Source organism: Astyanax mexicanus, chromosome 7 (genome assembly GCF_023375975.1).
Source record: "Astyanax mexicanus isolate ESR-SI-001 chromosome 7, AstMex3_surface, whole genome shotgun sequence".
NCBI lineage: Eukaryota > Metazoa > Chordata > Actinopteri > Characiformes > Acestrorhamphidae > Astyanax > Astyanax mexicanus.
Window position 1 is genome coordinate 3715448 of NC_064414.1, and position 20628 is coordinate 3736075.

Sequence of the window (20628 nt, forward strand, 5' to 3'; positions counted from 1 at the left end):
TGGAGGGATGAGACCACCCGGTGGCGGGCTCGGCTGCAACAGGTGCCCCGGATGTTCCAGGTGTTCCAGCGGTGCAGTGCGCACGAGAGCCGCGCGGAGCGAGGAGAAAACACAACGAGGGAAGAAGATACCGAGCACACCTGTAATCTGAACAGAGAGAGAGAGAGAGAGAGAGAGAGAGAGAGAGAGAGAGAGAGAGAGAGAGAGAGAGAGTAGAGGGAAATAAACAAAGAGATAGGGGGAAATAGAGAGAAATATAGAGACAGAGAGAGAGGTACAGATAGATAGATAGATAGATAGATAGATAGATAGATAGATAGATAGATAGATAGATAGATAGAGAGGGGAATAAATAGAGAGAGATGATGACCTACAAGTCGCCCCCCAACTTCACCCGTTTTAAAGCAGGGATTTCCCCCCTTCCCGCTGCGCTGTAATCCCGGAGCCACGTGACCGTCCCGGTTTCTCACGCTCCGAGCGGGTGCCTTCTGCTGGAGACCCGCGTCCAATTTATCCACGTTTATTGCGTTGCTTTTCCAAACCCCTAACGCTCAACCCCCACCACCCCCCTCCCCCCCAACACCCTCCCCTTCACTCACTCGTAGTATAGTAGTAGGCTAAACTGATCCACGCGCGCGCCTGCATCATCCGCGCGCACCTGCCCACTCCCTGCGCGAGGCTGCGCGAGACGCTTCCGTTTTTTCCCGCCACCCGGGCCTGGCGCGCGCTCCTGGATCAGCGCGTGTGAGTGAGCGAGGAAGCGAGCGAGCGCGTGAGTGAGTGAGTGAGTTAGAGGGACAGTGAGAAGAAGAGAGAGAGAGAGAGAGAGAGAGAGAAAGCAAGCGCGCGCATGCACGCACGCACGCGTGTGAAATAGTCGCACGCGACCGAAGCATCCCGTATCGAGTCGCCCCATGTCGAAGAAACGCAAAACTCCAGACGACGGAGGAGAGGAAAGAGGAAGAGGAGGAGGGAGAGGAAGAGGAGGAGGAAGAGGAGGAGGAGGAAGAGACCTCGCGAGTGCTGAGGATTCCTGCGATGAACAAGGTACGAACTCGGTGCCGGTCAGGACTGAGGCAGTTGGCTTTGGGGTTAAATCACCATGTGGGTGATGATGATGATGATGATGATGATGATGATGATGATCATGATGATGATGATAATATAGGGAGGTGTGAGGTGGGCTGGGTGAAGAGAATATGAGGTCAACCACTCAGTAGCTCTGGGTATTCCTCTCCAAGGTCCAAGGCCATGGTCCATAATTACGTCATTCAGAAGAAAAGTGTGACTGGAGTCAGTGAGCGAGCCTCTGGTGAGTTCTTAGAGAAAAGTCCTACAGCCTGAGCAGGCCTGAGGAGCTTCACATAAACATACAGGCGCTGAAAGTCAGTGGACCATCCAAGGCTTTTTATCAGCATAACGTGGGTATCATTATTAGGCCTAATATGCATAAAATATTTTGTTGCCTGAAATATCAAAACATCTCACACTCTCACACTGTGTGAGGTGATGCTAGTTGGGTGTTATACCTGAAGTGTAATAGTATGAGTGTCGATAGTATGAATTATTAAGATTATATTTTATATTTTAATTTTTTAATACTGATCATTTGTAATTATTTTAATATTGATACTGGTATTGGAACAGAAATGATGGCATTGTGTCACCTCTCGAATTATGTTCATCCTTAAGGGTAAGATGATTCCACCCTCAGCTCAAATTTGTAAAATGCTGGAAAAAAAATGGTAGGGGTAGTTTGGGAGGTGCACTGGGTGATGTATGGGTTTAGGGGTGAGGCAGAAGGGAGAACTGACTGGACTGAGCAATGTCCATCTAATAGTGCTGAGACGTACATGGTTGGAGACACCAGGGGGGTGGTATTATTGATTGACTGATTTGCAGGGGCAGAAATGGCTGCACTGAAAGCGATTTTTTATTTATTTATTTATTTTACATTTTTTAGTGGTAGGACTGGTATGAGGTATGAGGTTTCTGAGGTTTATGAGGTAGTGCCTTTTTAATACTGGCAAACTAGGCTACATACTGACTGTGTATCTACATGGAAGATGTTCTGTAACCCCTTCTCGGTTACCCTCCATTATGTCAGACCACAGCTTGATCAGTCGTGAGCTTGTTTTGGTTCTAAATTCAAATGACGACACACCACCATATTCCACATCGCATTCGCTCCACCTCCTCCTTTTCCAGTCTGGCCGTACGCTGCTGTGCGTAAGCACAGTGTAAAGGCCGGCCTGTTTAGGGTTGGCGCGGAGTTGGTCGCTCCGGGGGTCCGAGTGAGAGTCCGAGGGGTGTGGGGTGGACCGGTCGTGCTGTTTACACACATTGTATGACCCAGCAGTCGGGCTCTGTTGGCTGTGTTCTTTGATGGAGAGCCAGAACGCGAGTTTCCCTTGGCAGTCGTGGACGAGGGAAGTGGGCACTTCCTTTAGCCTGGAGAGCGTGGCATCTGCATCCAAGTGCCACATGGGGCGGACATGTTGCAACATGTCCACATGCCCATATAAGGTACATTTCAACTCAACAGAGGCCCTGTAACACAAAGAACACATGAAAAATTGCTGCTCTCCTGAGTTAAAAGGCACAGAAACAGGTCAGTAGAAATGAACTCAGCCTTGCATCAAACAACAGTCCCTTCCCTTTTCATTCCTACTCCTGGAGCACTGTGGAAGAAATAGCTCACGCCAGGCAATCGCCACCACACAAAGCAGCCTGTGCAGCAAGTGCTGAATTTACCGACGCCCCTCTTTTTCTCATCGGACCCTTCCTCGCCACCATTGCTGTGGCCGGGTATGGAGAGGAGGCTTAGAAAGAGGGGCATTGAGATTCATATCAGGGACCACAAAGGCCTTTTTGTCTCCGCTGCTGGAGTGAAGGCTTGACCTGTCCAAGAGGGGAATTCTCCCCAGGTTGCAACCCCAAGCACGCCACTCAGTTTCCCATGGAAGCCGAGATGGCACTGCATCCATTACCAGCGGAAGAAATCCGCCTGGTTTCCTACACAACCAAGAAAAGCATGGTAGTTTCATGGCAAATGGTAAAAACACCATTAACCACTTTCATGCAATTAAAACCGTCCTTCACTGAAAGGAAAAGATAGGGATATCTTTCTTTTCTTACAGCTTTAAAAAAAAAATGATTAGGGTTTTTCACCCCACATTTATCATAACATTCACATAGAATATAAGTGAACAATATAAGCACAAAGACAAAGGCATCACAAGCACCGATCTGAAGTTTGGTGAAAAACATACAGAAAAAGCAAAATGTTGCTGTTTACGTCTTATCTCATAAACTTGTATACCATTTAGAATCCTCATTTCCAGTCTAGAACTCCACTTATAAATAAATAAATAAAACTTCACTGAGGGTTTAAGTGCTAATTGTATTTCTCAGTTAATGACACCAATCAAACACATTAAAGCAGTATATTAAAGCAGCATTATGTAATTTGTATTTGTATTTTTTGCTCCAGGTCTCCCCCTACTGTTGAATAATTGAGAAGTGAAAAAAAAACATGTTTATTGATGTTGATTGATAAAGTTTTTGCACAAATACGACTGTATAAAAGCTTTTAAACGGTAAACATACAACGTAGCTCAAATGTGCTAAATTTCCCAGCTAAAATATAAGCCCAGTTGTAACACTGAACCAAATGTAAGTCTTTTCCTTCGAACAGGAACAATGAAAATGCCTCAACTCTGAATAAAACATGTTAAAAAGAAACAAAAATATGTAAATGGAAAGTAGACAAAGTTTGCATGGTGTATTAATCAGACCGTAGATATAAACGTGTCAGGGACACAAAACTGCAGTTGCATGCAAAATTTTGGGCAATGCAAATGATAATGCAAAATGGCAGTTATAGCAACAGTTTCAACTCTCCTTCAGTTACAAAGTTTCACAGTATAATTCATTCATTAGGCCTTAATTGGCTTGTTAAGACTAATTAGTGAGATCAAGAACTGTCATTAGAGACTGTCAACGGATGACAAGTCCAGGGCATAATAATTTCCTGGCTTAAACTCAACAACCAGGATCTCATCTAAGCAGCTTGCTGAAGATCTGAAAATGATGCCTACAGAAAAAGAGAAAACTGTAAAAATGTTTTTTTTAAAGCTCTAGCTCATGTATAATTATTATTAACAGATGACTCTTAATGGAAACTGTGGGAGTCAAGGCAGGATATTGAGCTTAAAGGCAAAGCAGACACCTTGGTGTGATACCAAGATCCCGCAAAATGGAGCTCTTTAGCCCAGTCACAGTACACATCAGTATTTTAGGAAAAAAAAGAAGCAACATTTCATAAAATGTTGAGCAGTCTAATGCGCTGTCACTAGGAACGGGAGGTCACAGGTTCGAATCCCGTTCATGTAGCTCTGCCATCAGCTGCCGGAGCCCTGAGAAAGCAAAATTGGTGTTGCTCCCACCGGGTGGGTAGAAAGTAACGCTGGGCGGCACGAGGCGTCTGTGAGCTGATGTATCGGAACCAAGTCACTGCACTTTCCTCCAAGAACACTGTGATGCCATTCGGTAATGTTCAAAAAGAGGCGGAGTCTGACGGAGACTTCACGTGTGGAAGTGTGGCAAAGTGTGTGACCTTTTAATTCTTGTTGAATCAATGTTGAGTCAACATACATCAATGTGCACCAATAAATAAATTCTAAATTTGGAGATCAACATTGTTTCAATGTATGATTAATGAAGGAAAAATAAACATTGATTCAATGTCTTTTAACAGTTTGTGCTATCAGGGTATCGACTTAAGTGCACGTTTCTCAGACAGTATAAATGTATTATAACTCTACCAGATGATCAGGGTGAAAACTAAACCTTGAAATTATTCTTTATAAAGGATGTTGTTTCCAGAAGTTCTGCACTCTGCTAGGTGAACATAGTTAAAATGGTAATATTTCTGATCCAAACATAGGTAAGTTCAGATAACGTGGCCAGTTCGACTCAGTTCAGACAGACACACTTCCATAAAGAAAGCACAGTTTTTGAGTGACGTGGATTAAAGGGCGATACTGTACAACTGCGCTATTACAAATCACTCACGCACAAACTCCATCCCAGAAGAATTAATTACTGGGAGACATTAGGTATAAAGGCCTGTCCCTGCTGAATAGATAATACTAAACTCCAGATTGGCTTATAGCTGATAGCCTACCGCAGGCTGGCAGGGCAGCTTTACTGAGTATGGAGTTGTGTTTTTTTATCCACGCCAAAAAAAAAAAAAAAAAAACGAGAAAATAACTCCTTGTACCAGGGTAGGGCAATAGGTGTATTATTTCTTACTATATTGAAAGTTCCTTGATGTACTGTGTCTGATGTACTTTAGTGTGCATCTGAAACTGAATGAATTGGTGTCTTTAAATGTCAGCTTTTGGGGCGCCGAGTGGTCCAGCGGTCTAAGGCGCTGCCACTATGAGCAGGAGGTCGCAGGTTCGAACCCCAGCTCATGCAGCTTTGCCATCAAGCTGCCGGCGTCAGAGGGAGCCGTAGAGGGAGGGTAGATGGCGCTCTCTCCCCACATCACTCCTATGGTGATGTCTGCAGCACAGGGCGTCTGTGAGCTGATGTACCGGAGCCGAGTCGCTGAGCTTTCCTCCGAGCGTTAGCTCTGTGATGCTGCTCGGCAATGCTGCATCAGCAGCAGCTCGAAAAGAAGCGGTGGCTGACTTCACATGTATCGGAGGAGGCATGTGTTAGTCTTCGCCCTCCTGGTGTGTTGTGGCATTACTAGTGATAGGGGGACTCCTAATGAGTGGGTTGGGTAATTGGCTGTGTAAATTGGGGAGAAAAATGGGAAAAATTAGAAATAAAATTATATATATAAAAAAAAAAGTCAGCTTTTGTAAATCATACAAACCCTTCACTTACTGAACACAATTCACACTGATGAAACAGTATAGCAAAGAACATTGAATAAATGTTTATTTTTTTGGTTGCATTACATCTTTTGAGGTTGATGATGGAAAAACAACCTTAAAATAACCTTTATTTAACATTGCCAAATAGGCATCGCTTGATGAGGAAATTCTGTTATTTAATTAACATTAATTTAAAGTTTTTAAATGTTTGTGGCTCTGAAACTACGCTCAATGGTTTTGGGAGAAAGTGTTCAATATATATATCGTCGCTGTCCAATGAAAAACACTTATCTTTAAAACAGCAGCTTTACAGGAGAGAGAAAAAACCTTCTAAACTTTTAATGGAAGTCAATGTAAAAAGAGTTTATTTCAGGTCATTTTAAAATATTTCTATTGGTCCGTTCATCAAGGAATTAAGGAATTTTGGCACAGTGTAAGGAACAGTCTGTCTGTACAAATTATGTATTAAACTAAAAATCAATAAAAATTGAGATACTTGTTTTTCATTGGACAGCGTTCATTGGATAGGCTTATAGCTGATAGCCTACTGTAGTCTGGCAGGGCAGATTTACTGAATACAGAGTTGTGTTTTTTATCCATGCCGAAAAAAGAGAAAATAACAAGTTGTTAGGATTTTTCTGTGTAAATGAATGAAGAAATCTGTGTTTTTAAGGGCAGGTTTTCAGAGAAAGTGAAAGCAGGCCGAGGGCATGTTGTGTGAGAGCAAAGACAGATCGCATTGTGGTTGCCACGGTTTTGACGTCATAACGTTGGCACTGGGCTCGGCTGTGTGAACAGGGTCACTGTGTGTGTGTGTGTGTGTGTGTGTGTGTGTGTGTGTGTGTGGCTCATAAGACAACTTCTTATCTGACTGAATAAAAACAAAATACTGCCGGGAATCCGGGAATTGGACTCCTGACAGATACATCACTCTTTGATCTTCTAAACTCGCAACAGATAGGAAAACCATCTGCCTGCTCAAATATTAAAGGGGAGCTCTGGTGTGAAATGGATTTGACTTGGGTTGCAGTGAAGCTTGATAATTAGTATAGCTTTTGTCTAATAGCTTTTAGCCAATGCTCCCAACAGGCCATAATGTTAGTGATAGGGGCATAGATCCTGGGTCCTGATATTAAAAATGAGGCACTACGAGCTTTAAAAGTGCACAGAGAGTTTATTAAAAACACTTAACTATACACTAAGTAAGATAGGGGAACAGATTGCAAAATGAATTGAATATTATATTTTCACAAATATTTTAGAGATATTTTCAGCAACAGCTGTATTGACTGCATAGTAAAGACCTGTGTAGTATAGGCCTAATAACCGTGTTTTTATGTCTGTAATATATATACTATATATAAGTAATATAAGTACTGAATACTGAATACTGCTTTTGGTTAAGTATAACCCACACATTTATATTAAAATACCAGACTATGACACAGCAGTTATACTGAGGCAGCCGTACCTATAAATACAAAAGCTGTATTATTGCCATAATATGTGTAGTAAATCTTCAAATCTACACTATAAATTTCATTATTTGGTGTATTTAAATATAAGCTTTTCTAAATTATATAAACCCTTCACTTATTGAACACAACTGTTAGCAAAGAACGTTGAATAAACGTTTTTTTTTTTGGGGCTTGCATTACATCTTTTAAGATTGATGATGGAAAAAGAACCTTAAAATAACCTTTATTTAACATTGCATCGGTTAGTGTTGAAATTTTCATATTGAATCAATGTTAGTTCACTTAAAATTTATGAGTTTCTTTGATTTGACCAAATAGAAAACCTTTGGAATATAATCAAGAGGAAGATGGATGATCACAAGCCATCAAACCACCAAACTGAACTGCCATATATATATTGAATTAATGTTGAGTCAAGGTAAAATTGATGTGCACCAATAAATCAATTCTGATGTCAGAGATCAACATTGTTTCAATGTATTAATAATGGAATAATTAACGTCTTTTTGCTTTTTTCAGGCCACCAACTAAAGTGGACGTTTCTCAGCCAGTATGAAAGTACTATGAGTCTAAAATCTAATCTAAAATCTAATGCAGTGATTCTTTATTGGTGGGTGGGTCGGGACCCAATAGTGGTTGGCAGAGACATTCTGAAAGGGTAGCGAAAAAAATACTGTATTTACTATATTTTATACTATATTTTAAAAATACATTTTGTACTTTATTATTGTTTTTAATATTGGGGGCAAAAGGAGACAGAGAGTTTTTCACTAGTGTACTTTGAATGCAGATAAGTAAAATATATAATTTGTTTCGTATTTATTTCTTATTTTGATATTTAATTTTATTGTAGTAACTTTTCTACATATATATGTCATGTCTTCCTCAGTTTCTTAATTAAAATTGCTCTTTAATTAAGTTTGCATGCATATTTATGTTAAAATGTGTTTTAAATGTGTAAAGGCATATGTTTTTCTATTTTTCTATTTTTTTATTAGTTTGGTTTGTATTAGATAAAATGTGGGTCCAGGGCTTAGATCAGTTCAGAACCCCTGATCTAAATTCATGAATGAGATAAAAAAATAAAAAAAACCCTTCATATTATTCTCCATAAAGGACTTTGTTTGCAGAAGCTCTACAGTCTGATAGGTGAACACTGTTAAATTGGTCATATTTCTGATCCCGTTCAGCCTTTTCTCGCGATAATAAGCAGCCAGCAGAGCGCAAAGCATCATGGTCAATTTAGTTTGGGAGAAAGAGAGAGAGAGCAGATGAGCCCCTCTGAACACTAGGTGGCGCCAAAATAACGACAAATATTCAGGGAAGGGTCTCTGTAGTATCAGCCACAGTGCGCATGCCTCTCCAGAAGCAACTCTCACTTATTTTCTGTAATAATAATAATAATAATAATAATAATAATAATAATAATAATAATAATAATAATAATAATAAATAGAATACAAAAACGCCTTAAATATACTAAGGCTGTTTTTATTTTATATCAGTTTAGACTAAACAGAAACGTTAACACCATATGGCAAAAAAAAAAAATGCTGTTTTGGCTACTACAAAAAATGTAAAAAGTATCTTTATTCATTACTCTGTATGTAGAAGTATAGATACTAGGGTTTTAATACAATAATTCTGTAGAAATTAAACTCAAGTATCAACTCAATCTTTTTACTCTTTAAGTAAAAGTATATAAGGGGGGGGAAATAAAGCCATTAGGAACAAAAGCTTAGACCACACCCACATAACCCTATAGTGCACTAACAAACTACAAACTAACAAACTAACTAGTGCACAGAATAAACCAATAGGGAGTCCGAATGGTATATGTTTATATTTCTTTACATCCAATCACAATCAGATTGATTCACTCTATCTGGATGGAGAGATTTATCTGGATAGAGGTTTTATTGAACGATAAAAAGCCGGAATGAAAACGAGCTGAAATTAGTAAATAGGAGTAACGAGGCTATTTTTATTCAAATGTAAGGAGAAGAAAGTTCAGATCATTGTGTGAAAAGGTAAAAATAACTGTGTGTGTGTGTGTGTGTGTGTGTGTGTGTGTGTGTGTTTGTGTTTTCTTAGCATGCGTGATCAGAGCTAAGTGTTCAGGACAGGAGAACAGTAGGATCAGTGTGTGTGCGTGTGTGTGTGTGTGTGTCCATGAAAGGTCGTATTGACATGTTCCGAATGAGCATGATGATCTCACTTTGATCACGTTCCTGTATCTTTAGTGTGGGCTGTGTTTTTTTTTTAACGTTTCTCACATTTTAAAAAGGCGTTACAGTGTAGATCATCAAGTTTTGATATGTAAATACTTAAATAAAAAGCAAATTTACTATTTTAAGTGAATCTACTTTTGTTCCTTTATACAAAAAGTTCTCAAATAGATTCAGGTGACTCACAGGTGGGTCTGATCTGCTGAACAGAGGCATTTACAGAAACCTGTGGAGTCCCTGCAGAGCGAGTGCACACTGTCATTACAGCAAAACGGGACATGCTGTACCAAATACTGAAAACAAAAAACTCACACTTTTTCACAATCACATTCTCTTATGTTGTAATTCTAAAAGCTCACCTTCCGCGAAAATCCGATTTTTCTTGTTTTTTGTGGAATACAGTAGGTCTCTCTGAGTTGAATGTGTACACCTGCACATTAAACTGTTTTGCAGCCCCCATTGTCTGCAGGACCTAAGCAAAGAAATCCCCCCTCCCCCCCTCCGAAAAACGGGTGAATTTTGAATTATCTTTCTGCCTACGTAGGCAGAAACTCACAGACCAGCCCACCTTGGCTCGAGAAACTCCCAGAGGCGGAGCTGAAGCGACGCAACAGTTAGGAGGTGGGAGGCAGTGAGCGGCAGAGCGGTGGAGGGGCGTCGCAGTGCTCCTAGCCAATCAGAGGAGAGATATTTGCATGCTGTTTGCATGTATGAATATTCATGAGCAAAGCTGGAATCCGGTCATTTTGGACACACCCCTAAAACAGTCCATTAAAAAAGAGCTATACAGAGACACCTGAGCACTTTTTTTTTACAAAAACGGCTCACATGTCATTCATTCATACTAGAGACCACAACTAGACATTTTAAAATGAAAGAAAAAACGACGGAAGGTGAGCTTTAAGAAAAAAAATAATAATAAAAAATATGAATATAAAAACGTATAAATGTGAACATCAATGCTATTATAATTATAATAATTATAATATGTATAATATTATAATATGTATAATAAGAGACTACAGTTTCTCAGATTTTATAAACAGGTATATAATTAAATTATATAAGTAAAAGGAACATTGTAGTTTTATTCTATAAACTACAAACAACTTTTCTCCCGAATTCCAAAAAACAATATTCACAATGTCATTTAGAGCATTTATTTGCGGAAAATGAGAAATGGCGGAGCTTTCAGACCTCAAATAATGTAAAGAAAAAAGTTCAAAATAGTTAGTTACATTTTTTATTATATCTGACGGTATAATATTATAGAGTAAGGTCTTAGTTGTTCAGGAATGAACAGGTGAAACATCCTCATATTTAAAAAAAAAAAAAGAAATATTTTTTAGACAGAAACCTCCACCTTTCACATGATCTGCAGGAGTTTCAGACCTCTTCTTAAAAACTATACATTGCAAACTATACATTTATATCACTATCAATCTAATATTTTTATATTTTTAAATGACGGTGGATTTATTTGACCTGATCCATACATCATATATATTTTAGCTCTTTAGAGGTTCTTTTTGATATAATTTGTTCATATTCAGCGTTCTCTAAAGCAGATTCACCAGGAGCTCAAGACGTTCCACAGATGCTGAGCACATGCTTTAGGTCTTTTTTCTATTTTTTATTATGTCAATAAATTCATTTGTTGGCATCAACTTTGCTATTTATATTTATCTTGGAAACAGATTTTGATCATTGAAGCAACAAGAGTGTGCTTAAAAGAGTGTGTGTGTTAATGTTTGTGTGTGTGTGTGTGGGGGGGGGGGGGGGGCACAGCACCATTCACCAAATGTCCTCTACAGCAGCTGCCTTTTACTGTATGACAATACTTAATCAAATATGGTAATGAATGCATGTGTGTGTTGTGTGTGTGCTCAGGCTGTGATTGCTGAGTGAGTTCATTTGATGTTTAAACCTGAGAGATTTTACTTTTTTTTTAACGGCATTGCTTATAATATTTAATATTAACATTTTACCTATTGGTGTATTATACATTATTATATATTATATACATTATTTCTAATAACTCTAGTAATCAGTTATGCAGCAGAGACTATATCTGTCTTCATTAAAGATCATTTTGGCCATTTTTGTTGTGCAGAAAAGCACAACTGTTTTTACAAACAATATTTTATTAATTGATTATGTTTGCAAATAATAATAAAAATGGTAACACATTCTATGAATGGTATGTCTGTAAGACTTTATAAATCTACTAACATAGTATATATAGTATAATGCATATATAAAGCATTATAAACACAGAGTTATGGCTAAAAAAACTTGTAGTTGTTGGAAATTTTTGGAATTTTGGAAATATCAGCATATAAAAATGTACCTAAAATGTACCTAACAATAAAATGAACTAAGCATTTTGACCTACAGTAAACTCTGTTGACTTTCCAAATACCCCACATCCGTTTTTTTCTCCAACATTTTTCCAGGTCCTTTTTTGTACCCATGTTTTTGTGCCAGTAAAGATTATAAAGATGATAACTATTATCATCAGCTTAATATGTGTCAAGAATTTGATGATTCAAAATTGTCTGGCTTTCAAATAAAAATGTGCAATTACAGTATATATTGTTTATTAGTACAGTGATACAGAATACTGAATGTACCTTTTGGCTTCTGGTTAAATGGTACAAATCTGTACTTATTCCTGTTATGAATAACTGGGAATGCACTTCAGAGGGAACAAATCTGAGTACAAAAAAGTACTCATATCTTACCTCTGTTTTTCAGAGAGTAAGAGACTAAGAGAGTAAATGTGTTTTTTTTTTAACCAGTGGCCAGAGTTCATCCACCTATTTTTCTTTATAAAAAAGTGAAAAATGTAAATGTTTTTCAAGAGTCACCTATTAATAAATACTCGCTCTGTTTTAAGCAGAAATAGGTTATACACTGGCACGCATCATCCGCTGCTGGCAGAGCGGTGGAGTAGATGAGCTGCATAGCCAAGAGTCTTTTTGGCACCTTTGTGTGTAAACAAAGCACAAACCAGCAGTCAGGAAGGCAGAGTGACATCACCGCTGTGTTAGAGTCGGGTGGAGGAACGTCGGGTGGACGTAGGTGAGGGCCTATAGACGCAGGACACCCTGTCCTCACTGCCGACCGCCGGAGTCACATTTCATTCTGGTGAAGATCTGTTACATAATCGGCCACAGGTGAAACATGTTGGCACATATTTACCTACTGAACCCCACGGCAGAGAGGATAAACAGAGAAAACACAGAGAAAGAGAGGAAAAGGTAGAGCGCTCGTATACGTATCTCCCTCTCTCCCACTCTCTATCAGACCGGGAGCACAGATTAGTATGTATTCAGCTAAAGTGGGACATGGTGTAAAGTTCAAGTTGGAAAAATAGGCTGAATTTTTTTGAGTGACAGGAGCCAATCAAATGTATAATGATGTCATGTGTAAGGATGATGCTTTTTAATTTGATGTCTTTTTCTTAATGGCTGTAGTAATAATAATAATAATAATAATAATAAGTGCAGCAAGGAGACACAGAAGCAAATGCAAGACATTTATTAAACAAAATCAATGAAAAAAACAAAAGACACGCAACCTTAACAGATGAAAATCGTACATGAACCGACACTGAACACTAAACAAAAGGGACTATATATATACACACACACGCACACACACACACACACAGGGAAGTAACATGAAACAGGAAACACCTGGGGGAAGATAACAAGGGGGGCGGAGCTACAAATAAACATCAGGGCAGGAAAAAACACAGAGACAGACAGAAAAGACACAGAACAAGACGAGAACATGACAATAGTAATAATACATTTGTCTCAAAAAAAACTATAAATATATTAAATAACCTGTTATTTAAATCCAATATCATTAAAATATTAGACAAATATGTGCAGAACTTTCTGCGACAAATAATAAGGTGTTATTCGTTATAAATGTGTTAAAATTTTAAAAACAACAAAATACATGAAATATGTGACAAAACCAGTACATATTTTTACAGTATATAATTATTTTATCATTCGTGATTTACAATGATTAAATAAAAGCAGTAATGCATATATTTTTAAGATTTAATCTGTTATATTCTGTGATAAAAATGCAGCATCAAGTTACTGTAGCTTACATTTCACAGTGTTTTATTCATTTAGTGAACTGAATCCCACTCAGGTTACTTGGGTATAAAAACAGCATAAAGCACTGTTCAAACTGTTTAACTAAAAATAAAAAAATATATAAGGTACATTTCTATTAAATTACACATACACAAAAAACACACAATGGTAAAAATAAAAGAATATGAAATAACTAAATCAATTTTAAATTTCATTTGTGATGCATGTCAATTGATTATTGAATTATTACTTTTTTTTATTTAATTATTATTTTTTTTGTATTATTAAAAGAATGACAAGACCTGTGGTTGCAGACTACACAAACAATACAATACAACAATTTAATACAATATAATTACAGTGGAGATACAGTAATCATAATTAAACATATTAATAAATATTCTTGGATCATCGCTGTGTATCCTCTTTTTTTCAGCATCCTGTGTCACATCAGTTAAATCAGCTCACGACTGTGATTAAAACGATCTGACCAGCGCTGTGCTGATCAGATAAAGCATCCGGCTCTTTATCCAACTAATCTTCTATAATCCTGTTATTTTCATTAACAGAGGGTATTATGAGGAAAGGTATGATATGTAATGAGGCTATTTTAAAGAGTCATTTTCCCTTTTTATTTGAGTGCTAAGAAACAAATGCCAGTAAAAGTAATCTTAATAGTCTTAATATTAATTATTACTTTACTTTTAAGAATTGTTCAATCAATGATACTCCATTAATATTGTAATTTATACAATATTGTATAAATTAATATTGTAATTTATACTAATTTAATTAGTGTTTTTGCAGAAATACAGGTAATAATGGCCCTATACATTTTTTGCTATCATTCTTGAGCTCATCTACAGACGTTCAATTTTATTAATTATTAAAAATCTGGCACCTGATTCATTATATATAATGTAACATAATAAAAAAGGTTTTGCTAGTTCAACCTGAGAAACCTTTTAATTTTACAGTGTGGATTGGAATAGTTCAGGACTAGTTTATGGTTTGGAAACAGGATTTATGGACAGGCTGAGTTTTTGCTATACGGTTATGTTTATGGAAAGTTAAAGTGAATTTAATATATTGATATTTAGTTATTTGACAAAAGATCTCCACAGGACTTACCAACTCTCCAAACAATATTATGTTAGCATAATAATATAAATATCACTGTAAATTGACCATAAATGCATAAATTAAATGCATTTAATGCAAGAAAATTAACTTTCTCTCAAGCAGGTATAATTGCACTAATAACAGTGTGTTTTTGTGTGTGTTTAGACGTCCCTCACAAAGAGAAGCAGATAGCAACAAGAAAAATATATGGATAAGAATCAAATAAACAAATAAATAAATAAACAAACAAAAAAAAAATACAAAAATAGAAAAACAACTACAAACTATAGTAGTTGTAGTATATACGAGATGAACACAACTTCAGACATGATATATATACGGTTATGTTTATGGAAAGTTCAAGTGAATTTAATATATTTATATTTAGTTATTTGACAAAGGGTCTCTACAGGACTTACTAACTATCCAAACAATATTATGTAAGCATAATAATATAAATATCACTGTACGTTGATCATAAATGCATAAATTGTCGGCACTGATGCAAGAAAATTTTGTTTAGATGTCCCTCACGGACGTAAGCAGATGGCAACATGAAAAATATATAGATAAGAAACAAACAAATAAATAAATAAACAAACAAAATAATAGAAAAATAGAAAAACAACTATAAACTATAGTAGTTGTAGTATATACAAAATGCATACAACTTCAGACAGACTTACTAACTATCCAAACAATATTATGTTAGCATAACAATATAAATATCACTGTACATTGATCATAAATGCATAAATTGTTGGCACTGATGCAAGAAAATGAGCTTTTTACTCAAGCAGGTGTAAATTGCGCTAATTGCGGTGTGTTTTCGTGTGACTGTGCGTGCTGAGTTCGTTTAGACGTCCCTCACGAACATCTTGAGCTGTGATGCCATGTAGATGCATGAAATAAGTCTTCGCTGATACTGTTCTTTGTATATAAGAAAATTTATTACAGAAAAAAGAATAATTAGTACAAAAGATAACAGCATCATTAACAAGCAAACCGGTTTTGCTTGGAGAGAGGTTTCCCCAATCTGATCCATAGCTCTCTCTCTCTCTCTTTGTTCTCCCAGAGTTTTTATACGCTAAGATCAACGCGTATCACATTTCTTTACCATAAACGTAAGCAGATGGCAACGTGAAACGCACACGAGCTTAAAACCCAATGTTTCTCTCTCTCTCTCTCGCTCTCTCTCTCTCTCTCGCTCTCTCTCTCTCGCCCTCTGGGAGGATGGTGACGTGTGTCACACTCATCATCATAATCAGCTCTCCAAGTTAATGAGGGCAAAGATTGAGGTTGGGAGCGGCCTCTGTGTGAAAAAATTCCAGGTCACTGATCTCGGCGGACAGAGTGTGTGTGAGAGTGTGTGTGTGTGTTTGAGTGTGTATGTGTGTGTGTGTGTGAACATATGTCCAGCACAGTGTCCTGAGAGGGCTCCAGAGTGACGTGGGTAAATGTATAGGGAAAGTGGTGCTAAGTGCTTTGGGATGGTGTGGTTAGCGGATGACGCTGAGTAGTCTCTCCAGCTATACGTCGTATAAATTGTATAAATTATATATAAATCGTAGTAAAAATAAATTTTTTATGTCGTATGTTAATCTGAGTTGTGTTTTTGCTCACCCTATATAGCTGTAAACAGCTGCTTTAGAGTTCCTGCATATAACCAAATCGCAGAAGTTTCCATTTAGCGCATTATCAAACCCAAACCCTCTTTCTGTTGTTGTGTGAGACGTCTTAGAATCACAGGTATCTCATATAAAAAAAAATATATATATGAGATATAACAAACGTAAATCACAAGTCATAATTCAAATGAAAATAATAATAAAACATATATTGATAAAAAACAATAAATAAATAAATAAACAAACAAAAATGCACACAACTTCAGACACAATACATATAAAATACTGTATGCAGTTCTGGAAAAAATTAAGAGATCGCTTCAGTTTCTGAATCAGTTTCTCTAATTTTGCTAATTATAGCTTTATGTTTAAGTAAAATGAACATTGTTGTTTGATTCTATAAACTACAGACAACATTTCTCCCAAATTCCCACATTTGTTTTAGACCTCATATATTTAGAACGTTTTAAGAGTTCAGAAATCAATATTTGGTGGAATAACCCTGGTTTGGTTTTTAATAACAGTTTTCATGCATCTTGGCATCATGTTCTCCTCCACCAGTCTTACACACTGCTTTTGGATAACTTTATGCTGATTTACTCCTGATGCAAAAATTCAAGCAGTTCAGCTTGATTTGATGGCTTGTGATCATCCATCTTCCTCTTGACTATATTTGTTTTCCAGAGGTTTTCAATTTAGTAAAATCAAAGAAACTTGTCATTATTAAGTGGTCTCTTATTTTTTTTTTCAGAGCTGTATATAGACAGTGGGATTACTTATTATTTTTTATTACCATAAATGATGCATGCAGACAGGTATGCATATACTCTCCATATATCCTAAGGAATGCTTTTTTATTAGTTAAGGAGTAAGTTAAGGAGTTAAATTTTTAATTGCTCTGTACAATTACTCTTTTACACACATGATTGTAATTGCTTTTTTGTTTTTCATGGTTTATAGTGATTTATTGTTGAGTATCATGTTGTATTAGTTTCTCTCTCTTTCTGTTATTTGTTCTAAAGTGTCTAAAGTTTTTTGAGGAGCACTCCTCCCGCTAAAGGGCAGCTGCAGCATTTTGGCAAATATCCTGGTGTTTGGCTGGTTTTGACGCACAGCAACTCTACAATTAGGTTCAGAGTGACTGGATCTTTCAGCAGAGCCTAATTTCTCCCCAACCGTTTATGAACACAGCCAACAGCAATAAAGACCCAGAAACAGTGCAAAGAGAGGAAAAATCCCGGCCCTGCAGACACATAAATCTGTCACTACCGCGGCAGAGCGTGTACTGGAGTGATGTATCTGAAGACTCTGTGTTCTAGCCTGACTTTTTTATTCTACTGTTGATTTTCTTACCTTTATCTAAAATCCCCATCAACCTAAAATCACATCATCCACCTGAAGACCAACATCAGGTTAACAATAGAGATTCAGAATTGAGAACTTTAATTCATATACTATTCATATATATATATATATATATATATATATATATATATATATATATATATATATATATATATATATATATATACTGTATAATCAGAGTTTTTGTCATTTTTGTCAAAAAATATATATATATTATTATTCTGACCATATAAAACACAGTGTTTTATGTTTAAGTTTGGCTGTGGCATTTGCTTTCTACAGCCTCACTTTTTTTTAGAAGTTACAGAGTATTTTTAATTCACTTTAAAGTAGTTCAGTAGTTCAGATTCAGTTATAATGCAAAATACATTATAACTAGTACCATGTCCTGTGACTTTTGCTCCATATCCCATAAAACCTGTGAATGTGATTTCCATCACAGACGCTTGTCTGTTCACACGGACAGTTCTTGCCATAAACAAAAAAAAATACAAATAAAAACTGCACTGTCCACTGTGTTTAACTGTAAACCAGTGTTTAACATCACTCACAAGATAACACCTCACATCATATACATGTCTGGGCATTCTCAAGTCATTCTCAAGTCAAAGTAAAACTTGTGATTTGTGATCAATTTAAATAAAACTGTCCCATAACTTTGTGGTGCAAAACAGAGATATGCAGGAAGAATACAGAATGACCACTTCAGTTTCTGTATCAGTTTCTCTGATTTTGCTGTTTATAGGTTTATGTTTGAGTAAAATGAACATTGTTGTTTAATTCTATAAACTACAAACAACATTTCTCACAAATTCCATAATAGAAATATTGTCATTTAGAGCATTTAGTTGCAGAAAATGAAAGAAAAAGAGCTTTCAGTCCTCAAATAATGGAAAGAAAACAAGGTCATATTCATAAAGTTTTAAGAGTTCAGAAATCAATATTTGGTGGAATAATCCTGGTTTTTAATCACAGTTTTCGTGGATTTTGGCATCATGTTCTCCTCCACCAGTCCTACACACTGCTTTTGGACAACTTTTGGATGCCACTCCTGGTGCAAATATTCAGTACAAAAATGTATTACAGTACAGGGTACAGGGAATTGTAAAATGCCCTGTAGGGTCACTGCAGCATGTCAGTAAAACAAAGCAATGTGTGTTTTTATTTTTGCAAAAGACAATTGTTTGTGCTTTTTGTCAAAAAAAAAAAATCACTACACACTTTACTACACCTTTAATGCAATTTCTCCAAACTTAAAGGACAGCATGTCATTTTGAATGACAGCAATGCGTGTTTATTGTGCGACAGACAATTGTTTGTGCTTTTTGTCAAAAAATATATATATATTTATATTATATATAAAAATATTATATTTCTATAGTCTCACTTTTTTTAGAAGTTACAGATTTTTTTATTTTATTTCACCAAACCTTCATTTCACCAGCCACCTCTCTAAACTTAAAGGACAGCATATCATGTTGAACAACAGTGGTGTGTCACATCAATGTAAATGCTGCTTTAAAAAAAAAACACATTATTCTAAAACATATTTTTAGAATATGCTATTTATTCTTACATTATTACAGTAGTGTACATTTTTGTTTTCTTTGCGATGCTGCTGTTCTGCTGCTGGTCATTTATTTGACCCCTCGGTTCTCATGACATCATGAAAGGAAGCGTCAGCATGTCCTCTGCCCCGCTCAGTATCACTTCCTCCTCTTCATACTTCAAGTCAAATCAAGAGTCTTTTATTGTCATTACATCAGTTGCTTTGGACTTTATTTAATATCTGCATTTGGGAAATTATTATTCACGTCATTTAACAAAAACGTTCTGTTGGTTCTTCATAGTCAAGCATCGTCTGTACAAAGAGCTGCATAATATTTTAATAGGTTCTTTGTGTTAACTCTATGTGCTGCTATAAGTGACTATGACTACTACTACTACTACTATTATTACATTTGATATATTATTTATAGCACCTTTTTCATATTTATAGATGCTTTACAACCTGGTGGTTGTATATTTAATTAAATTGCACAAATAAAAGAAACAAACAGTTAGATGGACAAATACACAGATACACTAAATAGCATTAGGAGAAAGAAGGGTACCACTTTAAAATAAGACCCTTTATAAAGGGTTTATAAATGGTTTACAATTAGGTTATTAATGGTTACTAATTAGGTTGTAAATGCCTTAAAAATAATGATTAATAATCAGTTATAACACAAACATAGAAAGGGCAACAATATAGATGGCTGTGCGTTCACTATTTGGCAAACAACAGGTCATTGTTGCCCTTTCTACGTATGTGTTATAACTGATTATTAATGATTTTTAATGATAATTAATATATATATATTTTTTTTACAACCTAATTAGTAACGATTAATAAACTAATTGTAAACCATTTATAAACCCTTTATAAAGGTAGTCTTATTTTAAAATGGGACCGAAAGAAGGAAGAAGAGGAAGAGCAGAGTGAGAAAGAGAAAGAGAGATAGAGGAAGAGCATTCCATAACTGGGAGGTCGTGACATTGAAGGATCTGCCCCCAGAAGAAGCCGGTTTATTGGGTGGAACCACAGAGAGCCGTACAGGAAGACCTAAGCGAGAGCGCAGGAAGAAAGAAGAAAGTCAGACTCAGGTCATGCAGGGGGGCGTCGGGACATTCAAGGCCCTAAACGTCAGGATCAGGAGCGTGAACTGAATACGAGATTACACACGGAGACACTGTGCAACTGTTGGAGAACCTGCGGGATGTGCATGGATTTTTGTAGGAAAGTCATTTAA

The 20628-nt window shown here is 36.5% G+C and overlaps 1 protein-coding gene across 2 annotated transcripts in view; it reads left to right on the plus strand.

The window, feature by feature from the left end:
• Nucleotides 1-586: 586 nt before the first annotated feature.
• pde10a (phosphodiesterase 10A) overlaps nucleotides 587-20628 on the plus strand; it is a 98321-nt gene continuing 78279 nt past the window's right edge. For both annotated transcript variants that reach the window (XM_022685200.2, XM_022685201.2), the window contains exon 1: nucleotides 587-1047. In XM_022685200.2, coding sequence (XP_022540921.1) covers nucleotides 915-1047 — 133 coding nt within the window. In that variant the 5' untranslated portion in view covers nucleotides 587-914. The remainder of the gene's footprint in view (nucleotides 1048-20628) is intronic.